This window comes from Ochotona princeps, chromosome 30 (genome assembly GCF_030435755.1).
Source record: "Ochotona princeps isolate mOchPri1 chromosome 30, mOchPri1.hap1, whole genome shotgun sequence".
Taxonomy (NCBI): Eukaryota; Metazoa; Chordata; class Mammalia; order Lagomorpha; family Ochotonidae; genus Ochotona; species Ochotona princeps.
Window position 1 is genome coordinate 19,229,204 of NC_080861.1, and position 23,463 is coordinate 19,252,666.

Sequence of the window (23,463 nt, forward strand, 5' to 3'; positions counted from 1 at the left end):
CAAAGCCAGAGCCCTCTTATCTGAAAAGATTTATTTTAAAAAGATAGCACTTAAGCATATTTAAAGAAAAATTAGAAATGGCAAAACTGGCGAAGATGGAGCCTGCAGCATGTTGCATGTGTCCTGTCAGTGACAGATATTAGCATTTAAAAACCAGGTACTTGCAATAACATGTTAGGTTTGGAGGTTCCCTGGGGAAGTGGGAGGATCGGCTGCCTCCTGTTTACTCTTCCCCTTGGGTACGGCTAGCTGAAGTTGGTTGTGCGGCACTGCTTGAGCAGGGCCTGTGAGCTGCCATTTGCCAGGATCTCTACCGTTCTCTGCTGTCACTCACGGTCCACCTGCAAGCACGCTTGCACCACTATTTCTTTTCTTACACCTGCTGTATCACTTGTTTGGCTGGAGACCCCAGATTCAAAAGAATGAGTGTGCCATAAGCTATGACGACAAAAGAACCAACACAGATGCTCCCTGTGTTGCCCATTGACCCATTGTACACTGCAAGTACTGGGAGGTCCAAGATGCATTTACTGTACATTATGTCCAAACGTGGGAGCTCACGAGCACAGCACACTGGAGCAAGCAGGCTTTCCCGGTGGCTGTGCCACCAGTTGGCATTGTGAGAGCTCCTAGCCGCTGTTCCTGGCCTGAGAATAGAGCGAGGTGCAGGGTGGCGTGTACGCTGCTACAAATCCATTTCACTTTTGCACCTTGATGAAGTGGAAGACTCAGGAGCTAACCCCTGTAGCTTGGAAAGCCTTGACATCCACCGGCTGTGAGACCTTCCCAGTTGTTTTCCTGTCCCTTCAGCTCCTGCCTCCTCAGACCGTCTTTAGCTGCTGTGCCCAGGCTCGGGAGAGAATCTGTTTCCTCCTGTAATGTTTATTTTCGTGTGTGTTACGTGAAGTTCCCTGTTACTGCTTGCTTGGCTGTGTCAGTCGTCAGATATGTGGTACACTTTCCTTACAGTTGTGACCTGTGTGTGCAACCTCAGCTTAGATGTTTAATAATAACGCCTCATTCTCTGGGGAAGGGATTTTTTTTAATCTTCCCCTGGAGGGAGCTCCAGGGATCAGGAGCCCTGAGCCAGTTAGCTTGGGTCTCAGGTTGGTTGGGGCCCTGCCTGCTGCTGGGGGCCCACCGAGGCTGGGTGTCTGCCTGGTTGCCCGGGCAGTGTTCCATATGGGGCTGGAGTCTAGATGTGGGGATGAAGGTGATGGGGAGAGGAACCGGAAGCTTGCTTGTGTGAGGGCACACACGGAACACTGTTGCGACTCAATTCTTTGCAGATGGGATCTTACTTCGGCTCCTCCTTATGCGCAGTTGACCTGAATGGGGACGGCCTCTCTGACCTGCTGGTGGGGGCCCCCATGTTTTCTGAGATCAGGGACGAGGGACAGGTCACCATCTACATCAACAGAGGAAATGTAAGTACGAAGCTGGGCAGAGTGGGCATGAGTGTGTGGGTGCGACAGGGCAAGCACGTTGGCCTGCACTGGGTATGCAACTGGGTGTGCAACTGGGTGGCCCGAGACTGGAAAGAACCAGGGAACACTGGAGCTGCTGAAGTCTGTAGGTTCGTCTGGAAGGTGGCTCTGAGACCTGGGAGGGAAGACACTTCTCTGTTCCTGTGGTGGTAACTCCTGGCACATGCACTCCAATTGACATTCCAGGAAACTGTGAGCAGGCAATGACAGAGGGAGGAATGAGGTCACCATGTAGCTAAGAGGGTTGGGCATTCAGTGTCTGCAGGAGGCTTGCATGGGTGCTGGACAGAGCAGTGTGTGAGTCAGGAGTGGACTTGGTGAGCACAATTCCCCAGACCCCCTCCATGGGCACAGTGCCCCTACACATTGTGCTTTCCTGACCAGCATGTCTTAGTGTTCAGTGCTTCCTGAAGGATGGGGGAGTCCTGGCCTGTTTGAACAATGATTGCAAGGCAGAGGAGAGGAATGGGAAAGCTGGGTAATTTTGGAGCTGGTTAGGAGCTTGAATCTTGGTGTCATGGGCTGATGAGAGCACTCTTGGTTCTTATCTCACGTTGAAGAATTTCCACGTGGGCAGAGACAGGGAGCAAAGCAAGATTTACTGAAAGCGAGAACCCTCCTTCCACTGCAGTCAGGAGGGGGGACTCCAAGGGAGGAGTTGCCAAAGAAGTTCACCAGTGCTGGCTCTTGTAGAAATACAGTGGCTCCCTCTGATTGGCCCCTTTCTGAAAAATGAGTTCAGTTTTAACCAATTAAGGGAAGGGGCAGAATAGCAACTAATCAGAAGGCAGGGATAACCACCAACCAGGGACCTGAAAGTGTGTGCAAATGAGACGGGCTGCATGAACCAATGAGGGAACCGACTTTGGAGTGGCCAGTTTGGCATGGGCGGGTGCGGAGTGCTCAGTTGAGTCGCTTTATTAGACTCAGCAACATCTGAAGCTTACACTGCCCCCACCCCCACCTGCTCCTGCTAACAGCTGTTTCCTCAGGGCACCCTTTTCTGTTTTCCTTCCCTTTCTAGGGGCCTCTGGAGTCCCTTTCAATGAGTTTGGCTTTTCCTAGTATGTCTGACATGAGAAGAGGGAAGAGTTGTGACAGCCCCCTTGTGGGCTCATGGTGGATTTTAAATGAGGAGATGGCCCTGCAGCACCTGCTGCGTAGGTATCAGCTGCAGGTCCCTCTTCTCTACTGTCACTGTCTCCGGTTTGTCTCCAGTCAAACATCCATAGGCACGGGTGCCCCATTTACAGATTCAGATATCTGTGGATTGAACATGTTCAGGGAAAGATTGCACCTGTTCTGAACCTGCACACTCACTGGTGTTCCTTAAGCCACCCAATGCCACTGGGGCTTAATGTGCCATTTATCTTGTGTTAGGCAGTATCCGTCACCTGGAGGTGACCAAAGGCATTCAGGAGATTGTGTCTAGGTTGTATACACATCCCGCAGCGTCTTGCCTAAGGGACGTGAGTATCTGCAATTTTGATACCCACAGGGGGTTCTAGAAGCAACTCCCTTCAGGTGCAGAGGCCACAGCATTTGTGTTTCAGAGGGGAGAGATTTCTTGACCCAAGAACCATCAAGTCAAGTTGCAAGCTAGGTTTATGGTGAGAAGGACTTGGTCCTAACAAAGCCAGACCCTCCTGGGGATGGCACAGACATTCTGTCTCAAAGCACCACCTTGCATTTTTGTGCCAGCTCTGGTGTTCACTCGTTGGTGATTTGGGGAGAGAGTGGGTATTCCCACTTGCTTCTCTGGTCCCCTTATGCCCTGGAAATTCAGATCTAAGCCAGGCGTGATAGGGCTCCACTCCAACCCCTGGCTGAAATGTTTTGAACCGATTCTATCAAAGGGACTAATACAAGGGTGTGTTAGAAGGTTCATGGAAAAATGGAGCTCAAAGATGAATTTATTTAGGGTGCAAACAAAAATTAAAACCCATGCAAACACGTTTTAAAACAGTACACATTTGCTTGAGTTTTTTGAAGACCCATTGATCATGTGCCTTGCAAAAGCATCTTCATGAATTTTTATCGTAAGGTGGAGGAGAGAAAAAGTAGAGAAATATGTGCCCCTTCAGAACAGCTTTGGGAAACCTGCTAGGCCATTGGGAGAGCAGAGGGGCTGATGAGACAGGAGAAGAGCTGGGTGGGCAGAACAAGGGGAGCTGTCCCCACGTGCTGCTGTGAGCATGCCACCTTCCAAGGTGCACCACTGGCTCTGGGGACTGACTGTTGCCAGTCAGGTGGAAGGAGTTGTTGGCCACCAGGAGAGGGAAGCTTGGGTGCCTCTGATGCCATCCAGGTGTTTCCTGGCAGAGGGAGTGCTCTCAGAAGGCATTGTTAGAGCTCGGGTTTTTAATTGTTATTTTTTGGTTTGTTCATTTGTTTTTCTTGCTTCCTTCCATCCTGTTTCCCAGGGAGCCCTGGAGGAGCAGCTGGCTCTGACCGGGGACAGCGCCTACAATGCACACTTTGGGGAGAGCATCAGCAGCTTAGGGGACCTGGATGACGATGGCTTCCCAGGTGAGCTGGCCTGCCAAGTTCAGCTGACTGCCCATATCACAGCCGGGTCCCTCCCACCTGACTGGTTCCTGGGTCTGCAGCTCACCCTGATGCCCATGTGTGTCCTGGGGAGAGGATGGCTCTTAGGGCTGAGCTGCATGCCCTCCGGCTTGCTCTCCTGTGGGAGCCCTGTTTCATCAGTTCAGTGTTCTCTGATAGTGACTGGCAGTGCAGGTGGGCTGGTCCCACCTTCCGCCCACCTACTCAGGTTCCTCAGCCTCTGAGGCTGAAGGAGACATTTTGCTTCTGACATTTTGCAGCATGCAGGTTGACTTAGTAAAATGAGATTTGTTATTCAAAAATTTTAATAGATAACAATTTGCATATGTATGGGGTACCATGTGATGGTTGGTTACATTTGTAGCTTGTATAATAATCCAGCCACGGTAAACACACTTATCCTTTCAAGCACTTAACATTTTTTTTGTTGTTGTTGATAAAAGCATCCAGCAGCCTGTCTCCTGAAATGTTTTATTGGAGAAATACAGTCACCCTGCTGTGCAGCAGCACCTCAGGACTTCTGCTGTACTGTTTTCTACCATGGCTGTAAATTTGCATCCCCAACGGTGTGCAAGGGTTTCCCTTTTCTCCATACCCTGGCCACCGCTTGTTAACTTTTGCCATTCTCCTACAAACCACTGAAGGATCACTCATTGTGGATTTGACTTTCATCTCCCTGATGGCTAATGGTGGTGTTGGCCATTGGTGGCCCCTTCCCTGGGAAATGTTTGTTTAGAACTATTGTTTGTTTTTCACTAGATTATTCCTTATTGAGTTTTATCCAGTATATTCTAGATGTTAACATAGTTATACTCAGACATTGACTTAAATTTGAATTTGGTAATAAACATTGTTTTTCGTACTTTACATATTAGCTATCACAAACCAGAGAAAACCTGATATTTGTATTTTTGGATTTCAGTTATTTTGGTGAGCTCAGTGGTTTCTAGTTGCATCCATTTTGTTGCAAAAGACAGGCTTTAATTCTCTATGGTAGAGTAATATTACATTGTGTATTTATATCACATTTTCTGTTTAAAGTTTTCACATGTTTTTATTGGAAGGGCAGATTTACAGAGAGAAGGATAACTAGAGAGAGGTCTTCCATTAGTTGGTTTACTCCCCAGATGTTTGCAACGGCCAAAGAATAGCTTATCTGAGGCCAGGAACCAGGAGCTGCTTTTGGGGCTGCCACATGGGCACAGGGTCCCAAGCCTTTGGACCATCCTCTACTCCTTTCTTGGGCCATAAACAGGGAGCTGGATGGGCAGTGGAGCAGCCAGGACATGAACCAGCATCCCATTGTGGCCATTTGGGGAGTGAACCAGCAGATGGAAGATCTTTTTGTCTCTTCTTATCTGTAAATCTGCCTAATAAAAAAAAGTCATTTTTTTCCGAGAAAGATCTGTTTATTCTGCTTTCTCTTTAACTCTGCCATTAAACACACACACACACACACACACACACACACACACACACACACACACACACTTCTGAGGACTATCCATAATCTTTGCCCCAGGTTGTATTCCTACCAACACTGTATTATGGTACATTTTGTTCTACATACTCTCCAGTATTCATTAAAAGAAAATTTTTTTTTGGACAAGAGCCATTCTAACTGGGTGAGGTGAAGCTCATAGTTTTTGTCTTTTCCTGATGGTGGGTGACCCTGATTGTCTTTTCATGCGTCTCTTGTATTTTATCGTCTGAAAAATGTTTGTGCTCTTTGTTTTTTCTTACTGGGTTGTTATGTTGCAGGTGAGTTCCTTGAACTGTGTAGCTTCCAAGGTTTTTCTTGTTATTGATTTCTAGCCTTTTTACATAGTGATCAGGAAAAAAAAATTTTTTGTTGTTGTGATTTCCATTCCTTTCAATGTGCTGTGGTTTGTTTGGGGACCTACTTGGAAAGTGTTCCATATACTGTTGGAAAGAGTGTGTATTCTGTAGTTGTTGGATGTTGTAGTATTGCAGCGGGTTAAGCTACCTCTTGATGTGCTGGCATCCCATATCAGTGTGCAAATTCAGCTTCCTGCTAATGTGCCTGGGAAAGACAGTGCAAGATACATCCGTGTTTGAGGGCCATGATTGCCATGTGGAAGACCCAGGGTGGGTGGTTTCATCTTGACATGATCCTGGCCATTGTAGCCATTTGGAGAGTGACCCAGTGGATGAAAGACACTTTTTCTCTCTGTTTCTCCCTCTCTGTCGCATTCGGTCCTGTGGATAGCAGTGTCTTTCCTACTTCTTGTCCCCTTCCTTTGGTCTGTGATCATCTTTCCTGCTATGATGCAGATCCTTAGAGCTGAAATGGGCCAATTCTTCCCAGGCTGATGACTTCTGCCAGCTGCCACAGAGGCCTTGTGAGAGAGAGAGAGAGAGAGAGAGAGAGAGAGAGAGAGAGAGAGAGAGAGAGAGGATTTGCTGCTGGCCCTTGGTCTCCTGTACATGCAGGATTCTATTAGAAACCAAGGGGAAAGGAATGATCCAGGCTTTGTTCCAAGAGTTGTCAGTTGGTGAGCGTGATGTCGACTTGGGAGTAGAGGGAAGCAAATGCCCTCTGAACATTTCCTGTGTCTGCAAGTGGACTTGACTTTCTCATTTCTGTGAGAACCGTGATCCATGGAATTTCCCTGTCTTGACTGAGATCAGGGTGGATAATTTATCTTTGTGCTTCTTCTGCTGGGTGATTTGGGGATTTTTTGTTCAAGGAGAATGGAGTAAACTCTTTGCAGTTTTTGTAACGTTCTGTGATTTTGTTGTTGTTGTTCAGTGTAATGCTTCGGCGGTCAGCAATCGGGAATGTCCGGTATCGGGAGACTCAGACATAACTAGGGAAGACAGTTACATCATGCCTTTTCTAACCCGTAGGTGTTTCTCTCCCCAGATGTGGCCATTGGTGCGCCCAAGGAGGATGATTATGCAGGTGCAGTCTACATCTACCATGGTGATGCTGGAGGGATAGTACCGCAGTACTCAATGGTAAGTGGCAGGACCACGGTGGGGCTTCTTCATGATTTCTTCAGCAGACAGGTGTGAATCCTCAGGATGCACCGTATCCAGAGAGCACAGGGAAGACATAATATTGCTCTTGCTCTCAGCCTGCCTGCCTTGCAGCAAAAGATACTGCATTCAGAGATGCCTTGTGCCTACACGAGATAATATGCCAGTTCTCACCCTGCAGGAGAACTCTTCCTATAGGAACAGAAGTGGCTGATTTCTTCCTTTGGGTCAGTCCTGCGTCAAACATGTGAGCTGAGCTGAGGGACCGTGTTGTCCCACATAATCTAGAAAGACCATGGTCCATGGAAGGGGGGCCTGAAGGCTGTCACAGGCTGTTGTTATCACAGTGCTGTCAGGAGCAGCATTGAAACCAGGAGCCTTGGACTGAGCCCCCAGCTTAGGGAAGGTGGAAGTGGAGAATTCTACTTTTTGCCTTATCAGCGTGCTGTTCAATCTTGCTGATGGAGTCCCGCCCAGCCCCTGGGAAAAAAGGAAGTCATGCTGTCAGTGAGAAGCAGTGTCAGGATGTTTGCGCGTGCTGCGACAGTGGCACTCGTCTCTCCCAGGGGGCTGGGACAGGAAAGGGCAGCATCCATGCAGCCAAACTTCCGATCTGCAAACATGGATTTGTAGAACACTTACTATGTGCTAGGCACTTCCTGCTCATGCGAGTGTGTGTGTGTGTGTGTGTGTGTGAGAGATTGTATTCTAGGTTTCAGAGGTGGTATGTAGACGCACACAGCAGGCTCATTGGTAATTGTTCTTGCCCCAGCAGATGCTGATGGACAAGTCGAGGGTTCAGGGCTTGCTGATGTCAGCTGAGGCTCAGGTTGTCGTCAGGTCAGAGGCTCAACTGTATGAGACAGGTGCCTGGGGAGATGGCTGGGTCAGAGGAGAACCAGGGCTTGACTGCCTGCCTGCCTGCCTGCCTGCCGTGTGTTTTCCTTCTCTCCAATGCTCATGACACCCGTGTGGGCTGGGGACCATTTGTCATCTACCTTTTGTCTACAAGGCGACTTCGGCTCAGCAAGGTCAGTGGCAGTATGGCTGTTCAGACTGCTTAGCTGAGTCTCAGGTGTTCTTTCATTTATAACCACTACCCTCCTTCTAGCTGCATGCTGCAAGAGGAAGCTAAATATGGAAACTCATTGGGCCAGCAGGGTGGGTGTATCCCACGTAGTACAACAGTGACCTCTTAGGTGATTCTGCAGGCCTAGCAGGAGGAAATTGGACAGTTGTGGTGCTGCATCCGGGTCACAAGGGCTGTGCTAGATGGAGCTGGAGGAAGCTGTGTGACAATGACAAACTGCAAGCAGGTCTCCACCCCCTGTGCCCCTCCTTGGGCAGGGAAGGGTCATTCCCCATGTATCCTCCTGGAAACTTGATCAGGGACCTCTGAGGCTAATCACACAGAGAGGCCACCTGTGAGAGACCCCTGCTTCCCCTCCCGGGGCCCCCACAGTGTTTTTGTTTGGTTGCTGGGTGGGTTCCCCTGCCCAGAGCCGCAGGGGACGCTTGCGGTTAGCTGCAGTCTGCCGGCTCCCGGGCTGCACAAGGAGAAGTGGTTTGGGGCTCTTAAAAAAAAAAAGTCAGAAACAGCTATGATTATACTTTTCTAAGCTGCTGATATGTGTATGAGAAGGTCAGTGATTTTTAAAGGGGGCGGGGGAAAGCCCAAATCCTCTAACGATGGATTCTTCCGGGCCCAGGTCCCGGACAGAGCGGGCATTGTGTGTGCGGAGCTGGGGGAAGAGATGGCTGTGGCCAACGGCATGGCTTTTCTTTGGCCCTGCTCTTTGTTATTTCTGCTGGCTACGCCATGAGCCCTGGGGCCCGAGGGCTTGCACGTGATTCTTTAACTCCTTCCTCCATTGCTGCTCCCATCCTGGCCAGCCTCCTCCCTCGCGAGCTTACTGCGGGCACAGGGCTGGCGGCCCCTCTGATCCTGCTGGCTGCTCGTAAACCCAGTCCAGCGGAGGGTCTCCGGCACTCCTGGCTTTCATTTAGGGTTATTAGCGCAGAGCGGACTTATCTTCCTGGCTTTGCAGTGTAATGGCCTGCAGATGTCTGTGGGATAGCGTAAGCCCGCTTTGCTCCCCGCCCCCAGCCCCCCAGAAGACCACCCGTTCTCTCCTACTAGCCGCCCTGTCTCAGCCGCAGCCTGCCTTCGAGAAGAGCAAAGCTGGGACGGGCTGCGCTGGGTACGCCTGCACTCACCACTAGGCTTTTTTGGAAAACGCACAGGCGCGTTCTGCATTTGTTTAGACAAAGCTGTGTAGATGGCGTGGCTCCGCTGTGTGAACAGGAAGCGATTCTCCCATGTCTGCTGTAGCAAATGCTCTGTCCTTGGGATGGCTGGAGTAGGGATGTCCCTGGAGTCTCTCTCTGTGGATCCTATGGAAATGCCCCCAACCCCACAGGGTGCTCCTGACTTCCCTGCAGGATGACTCTGTAAGGAAAATGATAGGGAAGGCAGATCCATGTGGTCCCATGGCAGCTGCTTTGGGCACGCAGATTTTGCTATGAGAGTTTGACTTGTTATTCCGCTAGGCATCTGTAGGGGAAACAGGCTCATGTGAGCTCCAGAGACTGGCACTGGTCTGGCTTAGGAATTCATGGTCCCTGTGAGGACTCACATGGCCCAAGGGGTCATGGCAACATTCAGTGTGACCAAGGTTGGGTATAGCCCAGATGTTCCTGAACCACTATCTCCGTGTCTACACAAGCAGTCAACTTGATGCTGAATGAAGAGTCAGAATTCCAGGTGCTGTAGGCTGCTGGGGCCCTGGGCTATGCCTGACTGGCTGAGGAAGGAGGCTTTGGATGGTTCTCGGAGAGTTCTGTCAGTTTCTAGAAGCTTCCACACCACAGAATGATTTGGCAAAACAGTCTCCTCTTGTCTTGGAAGCCCAGTGCATTATATGGAACAGGGTAGATAGGTTGGTAGAATTCCAGCCAGCCTTACCTCTGTGAGAAATGGACTTTATCAGTTTTGAACTTCAACTTCTCAAAACGTGATCACCCTGGTCTTGGTGCTTTTCTATTGATCTTGGTCTTAGAAAAAAAAAAATTAAAATGCTGACACCTGGCTGAAGCAAGCCATCCTAAAGGAGTGTGTGGCCTCCCAGTGCCTTCTCGGGAACCCCTGGTCAAGTTCTATGTCACTTTCCCCCCTTGTTTATGCCTGTGGTCCATTCCAGTAACTCCACTTCCCCATCATCTGTTTCAGAAACTGTCTGGACGGAAGATCAGTCCGATTCTGCGGATGTTTGGCCAGTCCATATCAGGAGGCGTTGATATGGATGGGAACGGCTACCCTGGTGAGTTGCCTTCCTCTAACGGAACATTTGATAAGCACAGATAAAACGGGGGTAGTGTAACTTCCAGCCTGCTTAGCAGTCATCTTAGCATTTAGACGGTTCACAGCAACAAATGGGGAGTTCGGTTTCTGAAATGGTATAGACATTTATGTGAGATTTTCTTTTTCAGAAACTTTTAGGTGAATCTTTTGAAAAAGGTTTATTTATTTTTAAATTGGAGTGGGGCCTGGCACAATGGCTACATGGCTAATTCCCCACCTTGCCAATACCAGGATCCCATGTGGGTGCCAGTTTGTGTCTAAATTCCTCTACTTCCCATCCAGCTGCCTGCTTAGGGCCTGGGAGGGCAGTGGAGGATGACCCAAAGCCTTGGGACCCTGTACCCGTGTGGGAGACCCAGAGCACGCTCCTGGCTGCTGGCTTCGGATTAGCTCAACTTTGGCCATTGCAATCATTTGGGGGAGTCTACCAGTAGATGGAAGATCTTTGTCTCTCCTTCTCTCTGTAAATCTGTCTTTCCAATAAAAATAAATAAATCTTAAAAAAAAAGAGAGAGTGGCGTGAATAGGGAGAAAGAGAGAAATCGAACACCTGCTATTTCACTCCCCAAGTAGCTACAATAGTTTGGATTGGGCGAGGACGAAACCAGGAACTCAATATGAGTCTCTTATGGTTGGCAGGGTCCCAAGTAATTGGGCTGTGCTTGGCTGCTTTTTCAGGTACAGTAGTAGGATCTGGATCAGAAGGAAGCCAGGACTCAAACCAGTGCTCTAATATGGGATGTGGGTATAGCACACAGTGGCTTAATACACTGTACTGCAACACTGTCCCCTAATTTGCACGTTTAGAATGAACTTCTCCAGGGGCCCGGCGGCATGGCCTAGAATTAACTTCTCTGATGGGTTTTATCACCAGAAAATTTTTTTAATAATAATTTCTGTAGCAAAAGTTCTTTCTAGTAAAGGAGAAAAGTTGCTATCCACATTTAAAATGTCCGGAGTAATGCCTAGAGCTTTGCTTGAGCCATCACCTTGGACAGGGAAGGGGGCAGCACCCTGCCTGCAAGCCAATGGTTGAGTGAAAGAAGGAGTGAGAAGAAAGCCATGTTTTCTTGCTGATAAAGACCCTTGCCACTGCAGATTGCCTGGCTGAGCCTCAGGCCTAATTAATGCCTGTGTCACTGAGGCTAATTGAATCAAACGTGCAACTCCAAGCTCCCACTCTGAGTGATACCGACTGGGTTAGAGCCAGTTTAGTAGACAGTGCATTATTAGTACTTTGGGTCTTTGAATATGGAAAGGAAGGAGATTAGGAAGTAAAGAATTTTAAAAAATCCAAAATTGTCTTGGAATTCAGAAAACGCTTGCATGTCTGTCTGGTTATTTTTCTTTCGAGAACATCTCTCTCTCCAGTTGACATCTGGGAAAGCCAATGTCATCCTTGTATGGGGCCACCAGACTTTGCCACTCTGGACACACAAGAGTTTTGAACATCCATCAAGAGGAGGAGTGGTAATGGGTAGAGAACAGGGTTGGAATAGAAGGTTTGATTGATCCTCAAGGGTCTTTTTGAGCCTGCAAAAGCAGTTCTTTTTGTTCTGGGACAACTACCATGAGTGCCTTCCATGAATGCCTTCCATAAGGTTAACACTTGAGGAATGCAAAATAATTTCACTTGCCATGTCAGTCTCCTAGGAACTGCTAAAGGTAGGGGTGGGAGTGCCCCCCTAGACACACACACTTTAGGACAATGGGTCGGAGCTTCAGGGAGAATGAGAGTGGAATCCTAGCTGCCTAGTGGTTCAGCTGTTTTTCTGTAAATGCTTGGTGTCTGCTGTGTTCACATGTCACGATGACAAATTGGCATCTGGACAATGTAAGAAGACCAGTGAAGATGAAGCAAGTGAAGCCACACACCTTTGTGCAAAGATTACAGGTGCTCTGCCTAAGTAAGGACCTGGTGTGGACGCTCTCAGTTGCTTATAGATAACAGCAGATGCTCCTAAGCCATATGCTTGCTCTGGGCAGTGGTAATGGGACCCCGAGGTTAGGGGGCTCACGTTAGGGGGAGAGGAAGGCAAAGCACTCCAGTGTTGAGTGGATCCTTCCTCCATTATTTAGGAGTAAACATTGCCAGCTAAACCGGAGCCTCAATCTGCTGTTTAGCAAGTTTTATCATGAATGTCTGACTTCAATATTTGGTTTAGCATATTGAAAGTGTTTGCGTACTTAACATTTATTATGTTTAACTCACTGATAACAGGAAACACTGGCAGCTTTTCCTTCTTGTTGAATTATTTAATTTTATTGGAAAGGCAGAGTGACAAAGAAAGAGAGACAGAAATTAGCCACCTGCTAGTTTATTCCCCAGATGGCTGCAATGGCTAGGACTGGGCCAGGCCAAAGCTGGGTGCCTGGAAAGTACATCTGTGCCATTTTCTCACGTGGGTGACAGGGATCCAAGTACTTGGCACATCATCTCTGCCTCCCCATGCACACTGGTAGGAAGGTGGGTCAGAAGTGGAGCAGCTGGAACTGCAGTGCTGTAACAGGATACTGTTGTTGCAAGCAGCAGCATAAGCCACTGTGCCACCATGCCTGGCCCCCTTTGGCCGCTGTTGAAGAAGGTGCTGTGGACAATGATTCTCATTTTACAGAGGATGCTCTGGCATGGGAATGTGGAGGATGCATCCCATGCTGGGTGACATTAAGGCATTCCCCAAGAGTTATTGGACCCTAGAGACCCCCATCTGCAGCTCACTGTTGCACAAACACGTTGTAAGGGGAACCACCTGTATAAGTGAAACTATTCTGATAACTGCATAAGATGGTTAAAAAGAAACAGCTAGGTTTCATTTTCAGCACGCTATGATTTCAACGAGAGAGAGCTCATGGTTTTTCTAGGTCCTTGAATGCTGGTGTGTCTTTTGCACTTGGAGCACACCTTGGTGCCAGGTATCCACATGTGGTCAGTGGCTGCCGTGGGGGGATGCTGTGGCTCTGTTACTTGCACAATCACTGCATGGCCCTTGTGACCAGTGGCTCGAGCATCGGCCCTGAAGACTGATGAGACCCCTGCCATTTTAGACCCTCGGCCGCTTTAAAAAAGTTGCTTTCCCCTAGGCTTCAGTTCCAATAAGTTTTGGTTTTGGTTTTCCTTATGTTTTGGTTTCAGTTTCATTTCTGTAAAGCTGGGGCTCTTTAGTTCCATACACTATTTTGTTCCCTGACAGCCCTGTCCATCAATCCCTTACAGCCCTGTAGCCCTGATCCCCTACCCCACTCTTGTGTGCCAATCCCCGTGACACTGTACTCCCGAAGTACCCACCATTATGCTATAAAAGCTGCTCCCTCCCATCCCCCCCGACTCCTGCTGCTTGGTACTGCCATTTTCCTTTGGGAAAATAAAGACCTCCTGTATAACTCACTGTGTCTGGTACCCTGACAGTGGGTGCCAGAGGCCCCTCCAACTTCAAGGCCAAGTGTCCAGGCACAGCCTCCCCTAAGTTTCTGAGCACTGTGTACTTGTTGTTTCAGATGTCACCATTGGAGCCTTCCTGTCAGACAGTGTGGTCCTGCTAAGGTGAGACTCGCACCTCGCATCCTCCGTGGCGGGAGGGGTGGGCTTGGGTGGGGGAGGTACAGGTGTATTTGTCACCATTGCCCAGCTGTACTGTCCATCCTGGTCCTTGCTGACAGAGCCCTTGCGCCCATGCTTCTTGCCTTCTGTCTCAGTGTTTCCTGCTGGGCTTTTAAGGGTGATGGCATCCCTGGCTCCTCAACAAGGTTTGGGATAACCTCACCCCTAAGCCCTAAAGACCTGGGTGAGTGTTCTCTATAAACTTTCATCTCCTGTGGGCGCAGTTAGGCTCCTAGGGCTGGGAGGCACTACCTGTCCTGTCCTCCCATCTCTGTGCCAAGAGGGGTCCTCACCTCTACTCAGTCCGCCCCCCCTTAGGGAACATGAGTTCAGACGCAGTGCTTCACAAAGCCCATGCAGGCTGCATCCCTCTCCCAAGGCCAGTGACCTGCTGTGCGTGAAGTGTGTCTGAGTATTTCTGCTGGATGAGTCACAGAAGGCAGGCCGAGTTACATCTGGAACGGGAGCCAACCCTTGGATTTGTTAATAACCTCTGATGGCAGAACTTTCTGAAATAGACCCGGAGGATCTGAGAGCTGGAAGGGGTCCCAGTGGCTGTGCAAGCCACACCGCACATTGCTCCCATTTAGCAGGGCCATCTGAGCCCTGACTTGGGGCCACCCAGCCTCTTCTCTGAGGAGACCGCCTGGAGGCCACCTGGCTGGGGGCTTCAGGAAGCTTTAGTGGAAGCTCCCCCAACTAAGCCTCTGGGTGAAGAAGCCCTGAGGTTGATTGTGAAGGTGGGCAGAGGAGGGTGCTGAGTTCAAAACCCCCCAACTCCACCCTTGCTGAGTGAGTTTCCTGGACGAGTCCCATGACCTTTCTGCTCCAGGATTCTCCTTTGTTAAAACACGATAAAGGACTTGAGAGAGTAACGGAGAAGTAGAATTCAAAGATTAGTGTCTTTTGGTACAAGCATTTTTGAAATCCATGCGTGTTTTTCTTAGAATACGCACTTTGAATAGCCCCTGTATGTGTGGATTTTGCTTCTGTTTCTTGCACCCGAATAAACTCATCTTTTTTTTTCAAGATTTTATATTTATTGGAATACAGACATATTTCACAGAGACCCAGAGAGAAAGATTTTCCATCCACTGGTTCGTTCTCCAAATGGCCACAATGCTTGAGATGAGCTGATCCAAAGCCAGGAGGAAGGAGCCCCTAGGAATTTCCCATGGGAGTGCAGGGTCCCAAGGCTTTGGGTCATCCCCTGCTGCTTTCCTAGGCCATGAGCCAGGGAGCTGTGTTGGAAATGGAGCAACCTGAACACACACTGGTACCCAAATGTGATGTTGGCACTTACAGGGCAGATTATCCAGTTGAGCCATTGCACTAGACCAGTAACTTATCTTTTAATTCCATTGTGCTTGAACTTTCAGAAAAAGCCCTTGTACTTATCTCAGTTGATTCCTGTAAGAACAAGGATCTGTGAAATGCTTTGTTTGGTTTAGTGATATAAATCGGGTTTTAAGTCTGCATCCCTATAATTCTTCCCCCTTCTGTCCTTGTATCTCGCACACAGCCCGAAGGCCACAGCTGGGTCTCCACCAGGGAGACAGCTGGAAGTTAAAACTTCCCTGGTTCCTTTTGTTGCACTTGAACTTTCTTCCTTACCCTCAGCCTCACTCTTTTGGGTTGATGGTTCTTCTCCTGGGGGGCTCCCAGTGACTTAGGACTGTGAAACCAGCAGCTCCCACTGGACCCTGCAGGATGGCATTGTGGCTTTCCTTCCCGCCTCAGCTTCCCAAGCAGCGAGCAGTGTCAAACTCCTTACCTTCTTCCAGATAGATGAGACAAACCTTGCAGGACTTGGCTTCCAGCACCTTGCAAGGCTGGCTGTCTGAGCCTTCTTGTGCTTGATTGTCTCTGGCTTGTTGATCCCTCTCCTTTTCGTGGTTTCCCTCCATGGGTAGGATGTGCAGCAAGGGCTTATGTGATGGGTGGAAGATCCCCAGGCTCCAGTGGAGGCTTGGACTGGGCAGGTGGTGACTTCACAGGACAGGCAGAAAGTCTCTTGATGAGAGTGTTAGGAGATCTCACAGAAGAGTGCTGGAAGGGAATCCCTGCTTGAGTGAGGAGACTGTGAGAGATGCCTCGGGGTCTGGTCGGCTCCTGCCACCCTGGTCACAGCTGGCCATCTGCTGACCACACTCCCAGCAGGTGTCGAGCCATTGGGTTTTCTCTTGGTCATCGTGGACCCTGTTCTTGGTGGGCAGTGGGGATGGGTGGTCACTGTACACGAGCGAGCCCAACTGTTCTAAGACCATAGATGCCCCCCTGAACCTTGGGATATCACTCGGTGGCATGATGGCTGTGGCTCTTTAGGGGCAAAATGGCCGCTATGGGTACAGGAGACTGTCAAGTCACAGCTTAGGTGAAGCTTCCCTGAGTGACGGCCAGGGCTGGGATTTGCCCCTGGTGTGATTCTCCCACATGTGAGAGGTCATCCATCCATGCTGGCTGCCCTCCCTGCCCCAACAAGAGGGGCATGGATGTGTGCATGAGGCCAGGAGAGTTCCACTGCCTGTGCTGGGACTCCATGCCTCAAGTTCTTGGAGAAAGAAAAAAAGCCTGCATGAACTGAAGCACGCAAAGTTGAGGGGGCAGGGTTTGAACCACTGGACGGGGCTGGAGCCTTGCGTGGCAGCTGTAAACGCTTTAGGGGGAAGGGGGTGGGGTGGGGCGGGCGCCGGACCCTGAGTGTGCATCTTGTTCTCAAATCCTTGTATATGCTACAGGAAGTTCTCTTAAGTATATCCGTGTCCCCCCAGTAAAATGGAAATTGGAAGTTAATTGGTGAAATTTTGAATAATCACCCGGCATCTGGTGGTGTGCTCAGGGCTTCCCCCAGATGTGCTTTATTAGCAATTATTAACTCACCCTTAGGACTGGGACGCTAACCATGAGCTTATGAGGAAGGGCGCACCTCCTGCAGCCAGAAAGCCCTCACAAGGCACCTGGGCCTCTCCCCCAGGCACTGCTGTGTTCTAATGAGGTGCTGGCTGCAAGCCCAGGGCTGCCCCATCCATCTGGACAGTGCTTGGTGGGTTTGGCTAACTCCCTGCCCCTTCCCCTTGCAGGGCGAGACCCGTGATCACCGTGGATGTCTCCATCTTCCTCCCAACTTCCATCAACATCACGGCGCCCCAGTGTCACGATGGGCAGCAACCTGTGAACTGCCTCAATGTTACCGCCTGCTTCCGCTTCCACGGCAAGCACGTCCCGGGAGACATAGGTAAAGACCCAGCCCCCAGCCTTTGTCTGTACCTTCCCCACCCCGATTGGGGCTCAGGGGTTTCACCTGAGCGTATGTGTATGGACTTTCGGGGTTACGGGCAGTGCCTGGGTGTCTTGGATGGTCCCTTTTAGCGGCTGGATCCCTTTGCTTCTGAGGTGGCTGCTCTTCTGTTGGGGACGGCCTGGGGGACCTGGCACAGTTATTCAGCTGGAGCCTGGCAGGTGGGACCTGGAGGTTTTGGCATCAGGCAGCTAGATGGCAGAGTGTTGGAGGCCGAGGATGGAGCTGAGTTGTACTAAGGTGTTGGTTTTCAGAAAATTGGCATGGGGAGGGGAGGGTACTTTGGCAACTCTTGGAATCGAAACAGGCAGGATTTTGGCTCCTGATGGTGGTCATCTTTGCTGGCATGTCTCTGACTGGGGAGGTCCACCCAGTAAGCCCAGCTCCAGAGAGCCAACCCAAGTGTGGGCCCGTGTTGAAGGAAATTGATCCCAAGTGTCATGCACATTAATGGAGCTTTTACTTTAAAAGCTGTCTGCATGCTAGAAGGTAAGATTGCCAGTAGACACATGGTACCACCCATGGAAATCTGGGCCCGTGTGCTGATATCACACGTGACTACAGGTATTGATCCTCAACTGGCCCGATCAGCGTCCCCTGGAATTTTGATAGAAATGTCGATTTTAGGCTCCAGTCTGGCCCATTCGGCCAGCATGTGCACAGCAGCAGGGTCCCTGTGGGAGTCATGTGCTGTGGGGCTTTGGAATGGCATGTCCACCTGTGCACATGGGCCCAGACATGCAGCCACGACCTGGTTCTGCACTCACTGGTTCACCTCGCCCTTGCATCTTGAATGTGCTGCCTTATTTAACAACACAGTAATCCTTCTCAGCTGGCTTGCTGGCTGCTTACCTTGATCTTCAAGTGGATTGAATAAACTCAGCTGTTAAATCTCAGACTTATTTATATAGCTTTTATTTTCTTTTAAAAAGAGCTTAGAAGTTTCAACAGGGAAGGTAACCGCATGATAAACTTGGGAGCTGGTTAGTGAGGGCGGATTAACAAAATTTTTGTGTGTAGTCCAGAGAGAGAGAAAGTTGTTCGAGAAGCCAGGGATTGGATTCTAATCAGATGACACTTAGTTTTGCTTCCCAAGAACTTTGGTTTTTTTTTTTTTTTTTTTTAAAGTTTGTGGATGTTTAAAATGGGCTTATTTTAATCTGTTTGAAAGGCAGATTAGCCCAGAGCCAAATCTCCCATCTATTGGTTCACTCCTGAAAGGCGTCCAACAGACAGAACTGGGGGCAGGCTAAAGCCAGTAGCCCCAGAACTTCATCTGGGTCTTTGAGCTGCATGGCAGGGGTCTGAGTAGGTGGGCCGTGTACTCAGCACGCAGTAGCAGAAGCCTAACCACAAGTGGAGGGGCCAGGACTCAAACACCAGCTCTCTGATATGGACTGTGTGCATCCCAGCTGTGGCTCAGCTTCCTGCACCACAGTGCCCACTGCCAACAGATGTTCTTTACCACCTTCCCAGCTCGTTCAGAAGGCACAGTCTTTAGGGGAAAGCTTTCTGATGTGTTGGAACCCCTCCCCCACTGATAACATGATCTGTCATTTAAATAAGAGCTCATGCTGCAATAAGATCACAGAGAGTTAAAGAATGGTTGAGTAAAAGATTTAAATTTTAGTGTGCATCAACAGATGCAGAACTGTTCTAGAACACGAGAGAAGCAATTATGGGATTCACATTGTGGCACAGCAGTTAAAGCCGCCACTCACAGCACTGGCATGCCATCTGGGTGCCACTTAGAGTCCTGGCTTCCGGATTTGCAATGCAGCTTCCTGCTAATGTGCCTAGGACAAGCAGCGGAGGATGGTCCAAGTGCTTGGGAAACCAGGAGCTTCTGTTCCTGGGTTTAGCCTGGCCCAGCATTGGCTGTTCTGGACATTTGGGAAGCAAATCAGCACATGGAAAATTTCTCTTTTTATCTCTCTCTCTGAATCTTTAATTCTGTCAGTATGTAAATGCTAAACAATGAAAATACAAGCAAGCAGTTGGTAGTCGGTGGTACGCTCCTGTGATGGAGCTGCTCGGGGCGTAGTGACGTCAGCTTGCCGTCATGGAACTACTCCTGCTTGGGTCCTTAAGCGGTGGATACCGGATCCTGTAGAGCCGAAGGAAGTGAGGTGGCAGCCACAGTGACGGGGGCATCTGCACTTGAGCAAGCACGGAGCACGCCTGCATCCTCTCTCTGTGAAGGTCTAGGCCAAGCCGTGGCAGGATGACCTGCCTGCCAGGAGCTGCCCACATCGCTCTCTTGTCTGTTTGGTTTCTGGCGCTCCACAGTGGGATCCCATGGGGGTCGCGCTTGCGTATGGAGAAGGGCTGCCGGTTTCCTGCGGTCTTAGCCTTGGGAAACTGCAGCTGCCACTGCTCTCTGGGGCTTTTCAAGGCTAGGGGGCAGGGAAAGGAGTGGCTCTGATGCCTTCTAGATGGAGGATCTGTGGGCTGTGAGCTGCTTTAAGACAGACCGCACCTGTTACTTTGACCGACAGGTTTGAATGTTGGGACTGGGTTCAGCAAGTCACGGGGAGCCCTGTGGTGATACACGAGCCAGTGCCAGCTCTCGGCGTGTACAGGTCGGTGTCCAAGTGTGAGCCCCCACCAACTGCATCGCCAACATGCCTTGTTGGAAGTGTGAATTCTATCTAAATTGGACTCAGTGGTGTTGTAACCAGGTCCCTATATAACCCTGGGCAGGGATATGTTCGGGGTGAGCACTTTAATGGGGGTATCAGAACCTGCAGGTTTGGAGAAGGGTCCCGTGAGGGCTGCTACCTAACCTGCCTAGCATGGATGGATTACTGGTCCATTGATGGGATGTAGTTGGGAGCAGAGATAGAAGCATGGACTTAACAGCTGTTGAGCTGGCTGACAGGGAGCAGGCAGCAGGCCGGAATGCACAGCCCCCAGTCGTGCCAGGCTCTCTATGTTGGCACACCCTTGTAGGATGCCCCCGGCAACACAGAAACAAGATATATAGGGATCCCATCCCTAGCACCACAGCAGGTGGAGAGGGGTGGATTTGTAGCACTCCAGGTGGCCAGTCCTGGGGAGTAACTCTCGGAGAGTAACTCCCTGGGCTGGCTAGCCAGCAGAGTAAGGAATTGTCTGCTAAATGCTAGACGTGGGCTCAGCCCCGGGTGCAGAGTTGGGGATAGGGCAGGCCTTGTCCTCATGGAGCAGGGAGACTGTATGGTTGGCTCCTGGGGCCATGTGCGGAGCCTCTCTCCCTCCTGGTACAGTTGGTGCCATGCTCAGCGCTGGGTTGTGAACATGCAGTGCTCACGTTAATGGAGCCTCCAAGAACAGACTTCCCATGTACTTCATCACATTGCGAGAGTGCTGCCCGTCCAGAAGGGGATCCGTCTTTGATCTTGGACTGGGGAGCAGTCTGGCCCCTAGCAACCTTCTTGCTGATGTAAGTGGAGGGCTCTGATCCTTGCCTTGCCCTGAGCATTTCTCACTGGGCATGCTCACTGGCCAGGCTGAAGCCTGCACCTGCTGACAATAGGACTGGCCAGTCTGGACTCTGTCCAGCATGCTAAACAACAGCCAAGAGGGGATGAACCCAAAACGGTGGCATTTTGTGCTCTGAGTCGATGTCCCTGTGTTTCTGTGGAGCTCAGGCAGAATGGCGGACTTGTGAACCTTAAGAGACAACTGCCGGGCCCGGCGGCGTGACCTAGTGGCTAAAGTCCTCGCCTTGAAAGCCCGGGCATCCTATATGGGCGCCGGTTCTAATCCCGGAAGCTCCACTTCCCATCCAGCTCCCTGCTTGTGGCCTGGGAAAGCAGTCGAGGACGGCCCAAAGCTTTGGGACCCTGCACCCACGTGGGAGACCCGGAAGAGGTTCCTGGTCCCAGCATCGGATTGGCACGTACCGGCCCGTTGCGGCTCACTTGGGGAGTGAAACATCGGATGGAAGATCTTCCTCTCTGTCTCTCCTCCTCTCTGTATATCCGGCTTTCCAATAATAATAAAATCTTAAAAAAAAAAAAGAGACAACTGCTCAACCCTCTCATCCCACACCTGAAACAGTGGAGCCCAGGTCCTGAGAGGTGGTGCTGAGGTCACCGGTGCTCAGAGCAGAAGCAGGGTTACAAGCAGACAGCATGTCTTTCCTTGCGTCCTTAGGGTGCAATTGTGTGGAGAGAGGTGTTTGCATGCAGAACATTCTCTGAGCTTCTTCAGTTCTCTTGGGAAGCTTGGTGATCAGACCGTTGGGCAGATCCCTACTGTGTGAGGAGTGGGGCAGGTAACCTCTAAGCATCCTTTGCCTTGAGGAGTGACAGAAGCCTTAGGACAGCTGGGGAAGTGGGAATGGTCCCTGTTTCCCTTGTTCCCTGGGGAGAATAGAGTAACTCTGGAAGGAGAGGATTTGTTGCATTTCCAAGCTGAAATCCTGTTGGAGAATGGGGATGAATCAGTGCTCTGCGAGAGACCAGAGGCAGCGCTGCTGTGAAACTGCTTGCCTTCCTCCTGGCCCAGGCCGGAGTAGGGCTCCGGGGAGCCAGCGGGGGGGCAGGGAGAGGGGGTGGCTGACTGCATCACTGAGGCCACTCAGCTTTTCCATCAACATGACATCATTCGACATGGCGTGAACATGCCTGCCAGCAGCCGAAATCTGAGGATGTGCAATGTGCCTTCTGAGCAGGCCCTAATCAGAACCAGCACCCTGCGGGGATGGGACGAGGGCTGGCCCTGCTGGCTTACATTAGGGGCCAGACACACCCACGCTCCTGAGGGTGGGGCTGGGCTGCCCAAGCGAGCAAGCCGATTGGCTGCTTGGCTGACACCCCCCCTCTGTTCCTAGGCGCTGGCTTTTCCAACGCACTTTTGGGGCGGATGCTGTTTAAAGAGCCTGAGAATGTTGTGTGTCTCTTCTGGCCACTCCACAGTCCGGGACATACCTCACTCAGGTGGACTTTGTCCTTGCTGACCTTGCTTTCTTCTAGAAGAGTGTGATACAAAGCTGACTGCTTTTTGAGTCATTGAAAACGTCAAAGTAAATTCGCAATCAAGCAGAAGCACTAAGTGGGCAATTGAAGAGATGAACTGCTTCCTTACTAATGATGCTCGCTGAGCCCTCTCTGATCATGGGCTCACACGGGCTAGGAAAGCCTGACAGGCGATGTGTTGGCACGCTGCCTGCAGGTCCTGGGAATACGAGTGATGGTGCCCCGATCTTGGGTCACAGGAGCGAGGCATGAGTTTGATTCTGCTGTGAGATGGGAGTCGGGGGACTGGAGCTGGTGTTTGTCATAGCACCTAGCACAGTGCTAGGCACACGTGCAGGACACAATCCACTCCTCTTAATTAACGCACTGTCTTTTTTTAAGTTTTATTTGTATTTGAAAGGCAGATTTTACAGAGAGGAGGAGAGACAGAAAGAGAACGTGCTTCCATCTGCTCTTTCACTCCCCTAATGACTTGAAACTATCCAAATTGAGCTGATCTGAAACCAGAAGCCAGGAGCTTTTTCTGAGTCCTAAAAATCTGGACCATCCTCTGCTGCCTTCCCAGAGGCATTAGCAGGTAGCTGGACGGGAAGTGGAACAGCTGGGACACAAGCTGGAAGCTGGTGTTTGCAGGTGGAGCATTAGCCCATTGAGCTAGCACGCCGGCCTCATGATGCATGATGCACTGTACTTAGTGGGTTTGCATTCTCTCAAACACAGCAGGAGTGAAGGATCCTCAGGTCCAGGGTTCATGGGTGAATCCAGGAAGCACTTGCTGAGAAGGTGAGGTGATGATGAGCGGTAGTGGTCAAGATTCTGTTGGTGGACGGGAGGGGGTGGAGTAAGGTTGGTTGTCTGTTTTCTCGGTGCTAAGACCCACGGGGGTCTGTCGTGTCTGTTGTGGCTCAAAGGCTGTCTACCAGCTCTGTTCCTTCCTTTTGGGGAATCCCTGCCTTTTGTTTTGTCTCTAAAGGCCGTCTCCATTTAAGATGAGTCCCATGCTTGTCACTAAGAGGTCATCTGCTTTGTGCAGGTGGCTGATGGCGGATTTGACCTTGGGGAGAACATTTGGCCTAGTGATTTACATGCTGGGTGGGATGCTCACTTTCCCCATGCAGGTGCCCAGGTTTGAGTCTCAGCTCAGCTTCTCATTGCAATTTTTTTTAACATTTAAAAAAATTTAA

At 50.3% G+C, this 23,463-nt stretch overlaps 1 protein-coding gene across 1 annotated transcript in view; it reads left to right on the plus strand.

Annotated features, from left to right (window-relative positions):
* The window catches only part of ITGA9 (integrin subunit alpha 9), a 238,213-nt gene that overhangs the window by 52,444 nt on the left and 162,306 nt on the right, over positions 1-23,463 (plus strand). The window contains exons 9-14 of the mRNA XM_058657132.1: positions 1,290-1,427; positions 3,911-4,016; positions 6,943-7,037; positions 10,288-10,378; positions 13,915-13,960; positions 17,098-17,252. Of these exons, the coding sequence (XP_058513115.1) occupies positions 1,290-1,427; positions 3,911-4,016; positions 6,943-7,037; positions 10,288-10,378; positions 13,915-13,960; positions 17,098-17,252 (631 nt within the window). The remainder of the gene's footprint in view (positions 1-1,289; positions 1,428-3,910; positions 4,017-6,942; positions 7,038-10,287; positions 10,379-13,914; positions 13,961-17,097; positions 17,253-23,463) is intronic.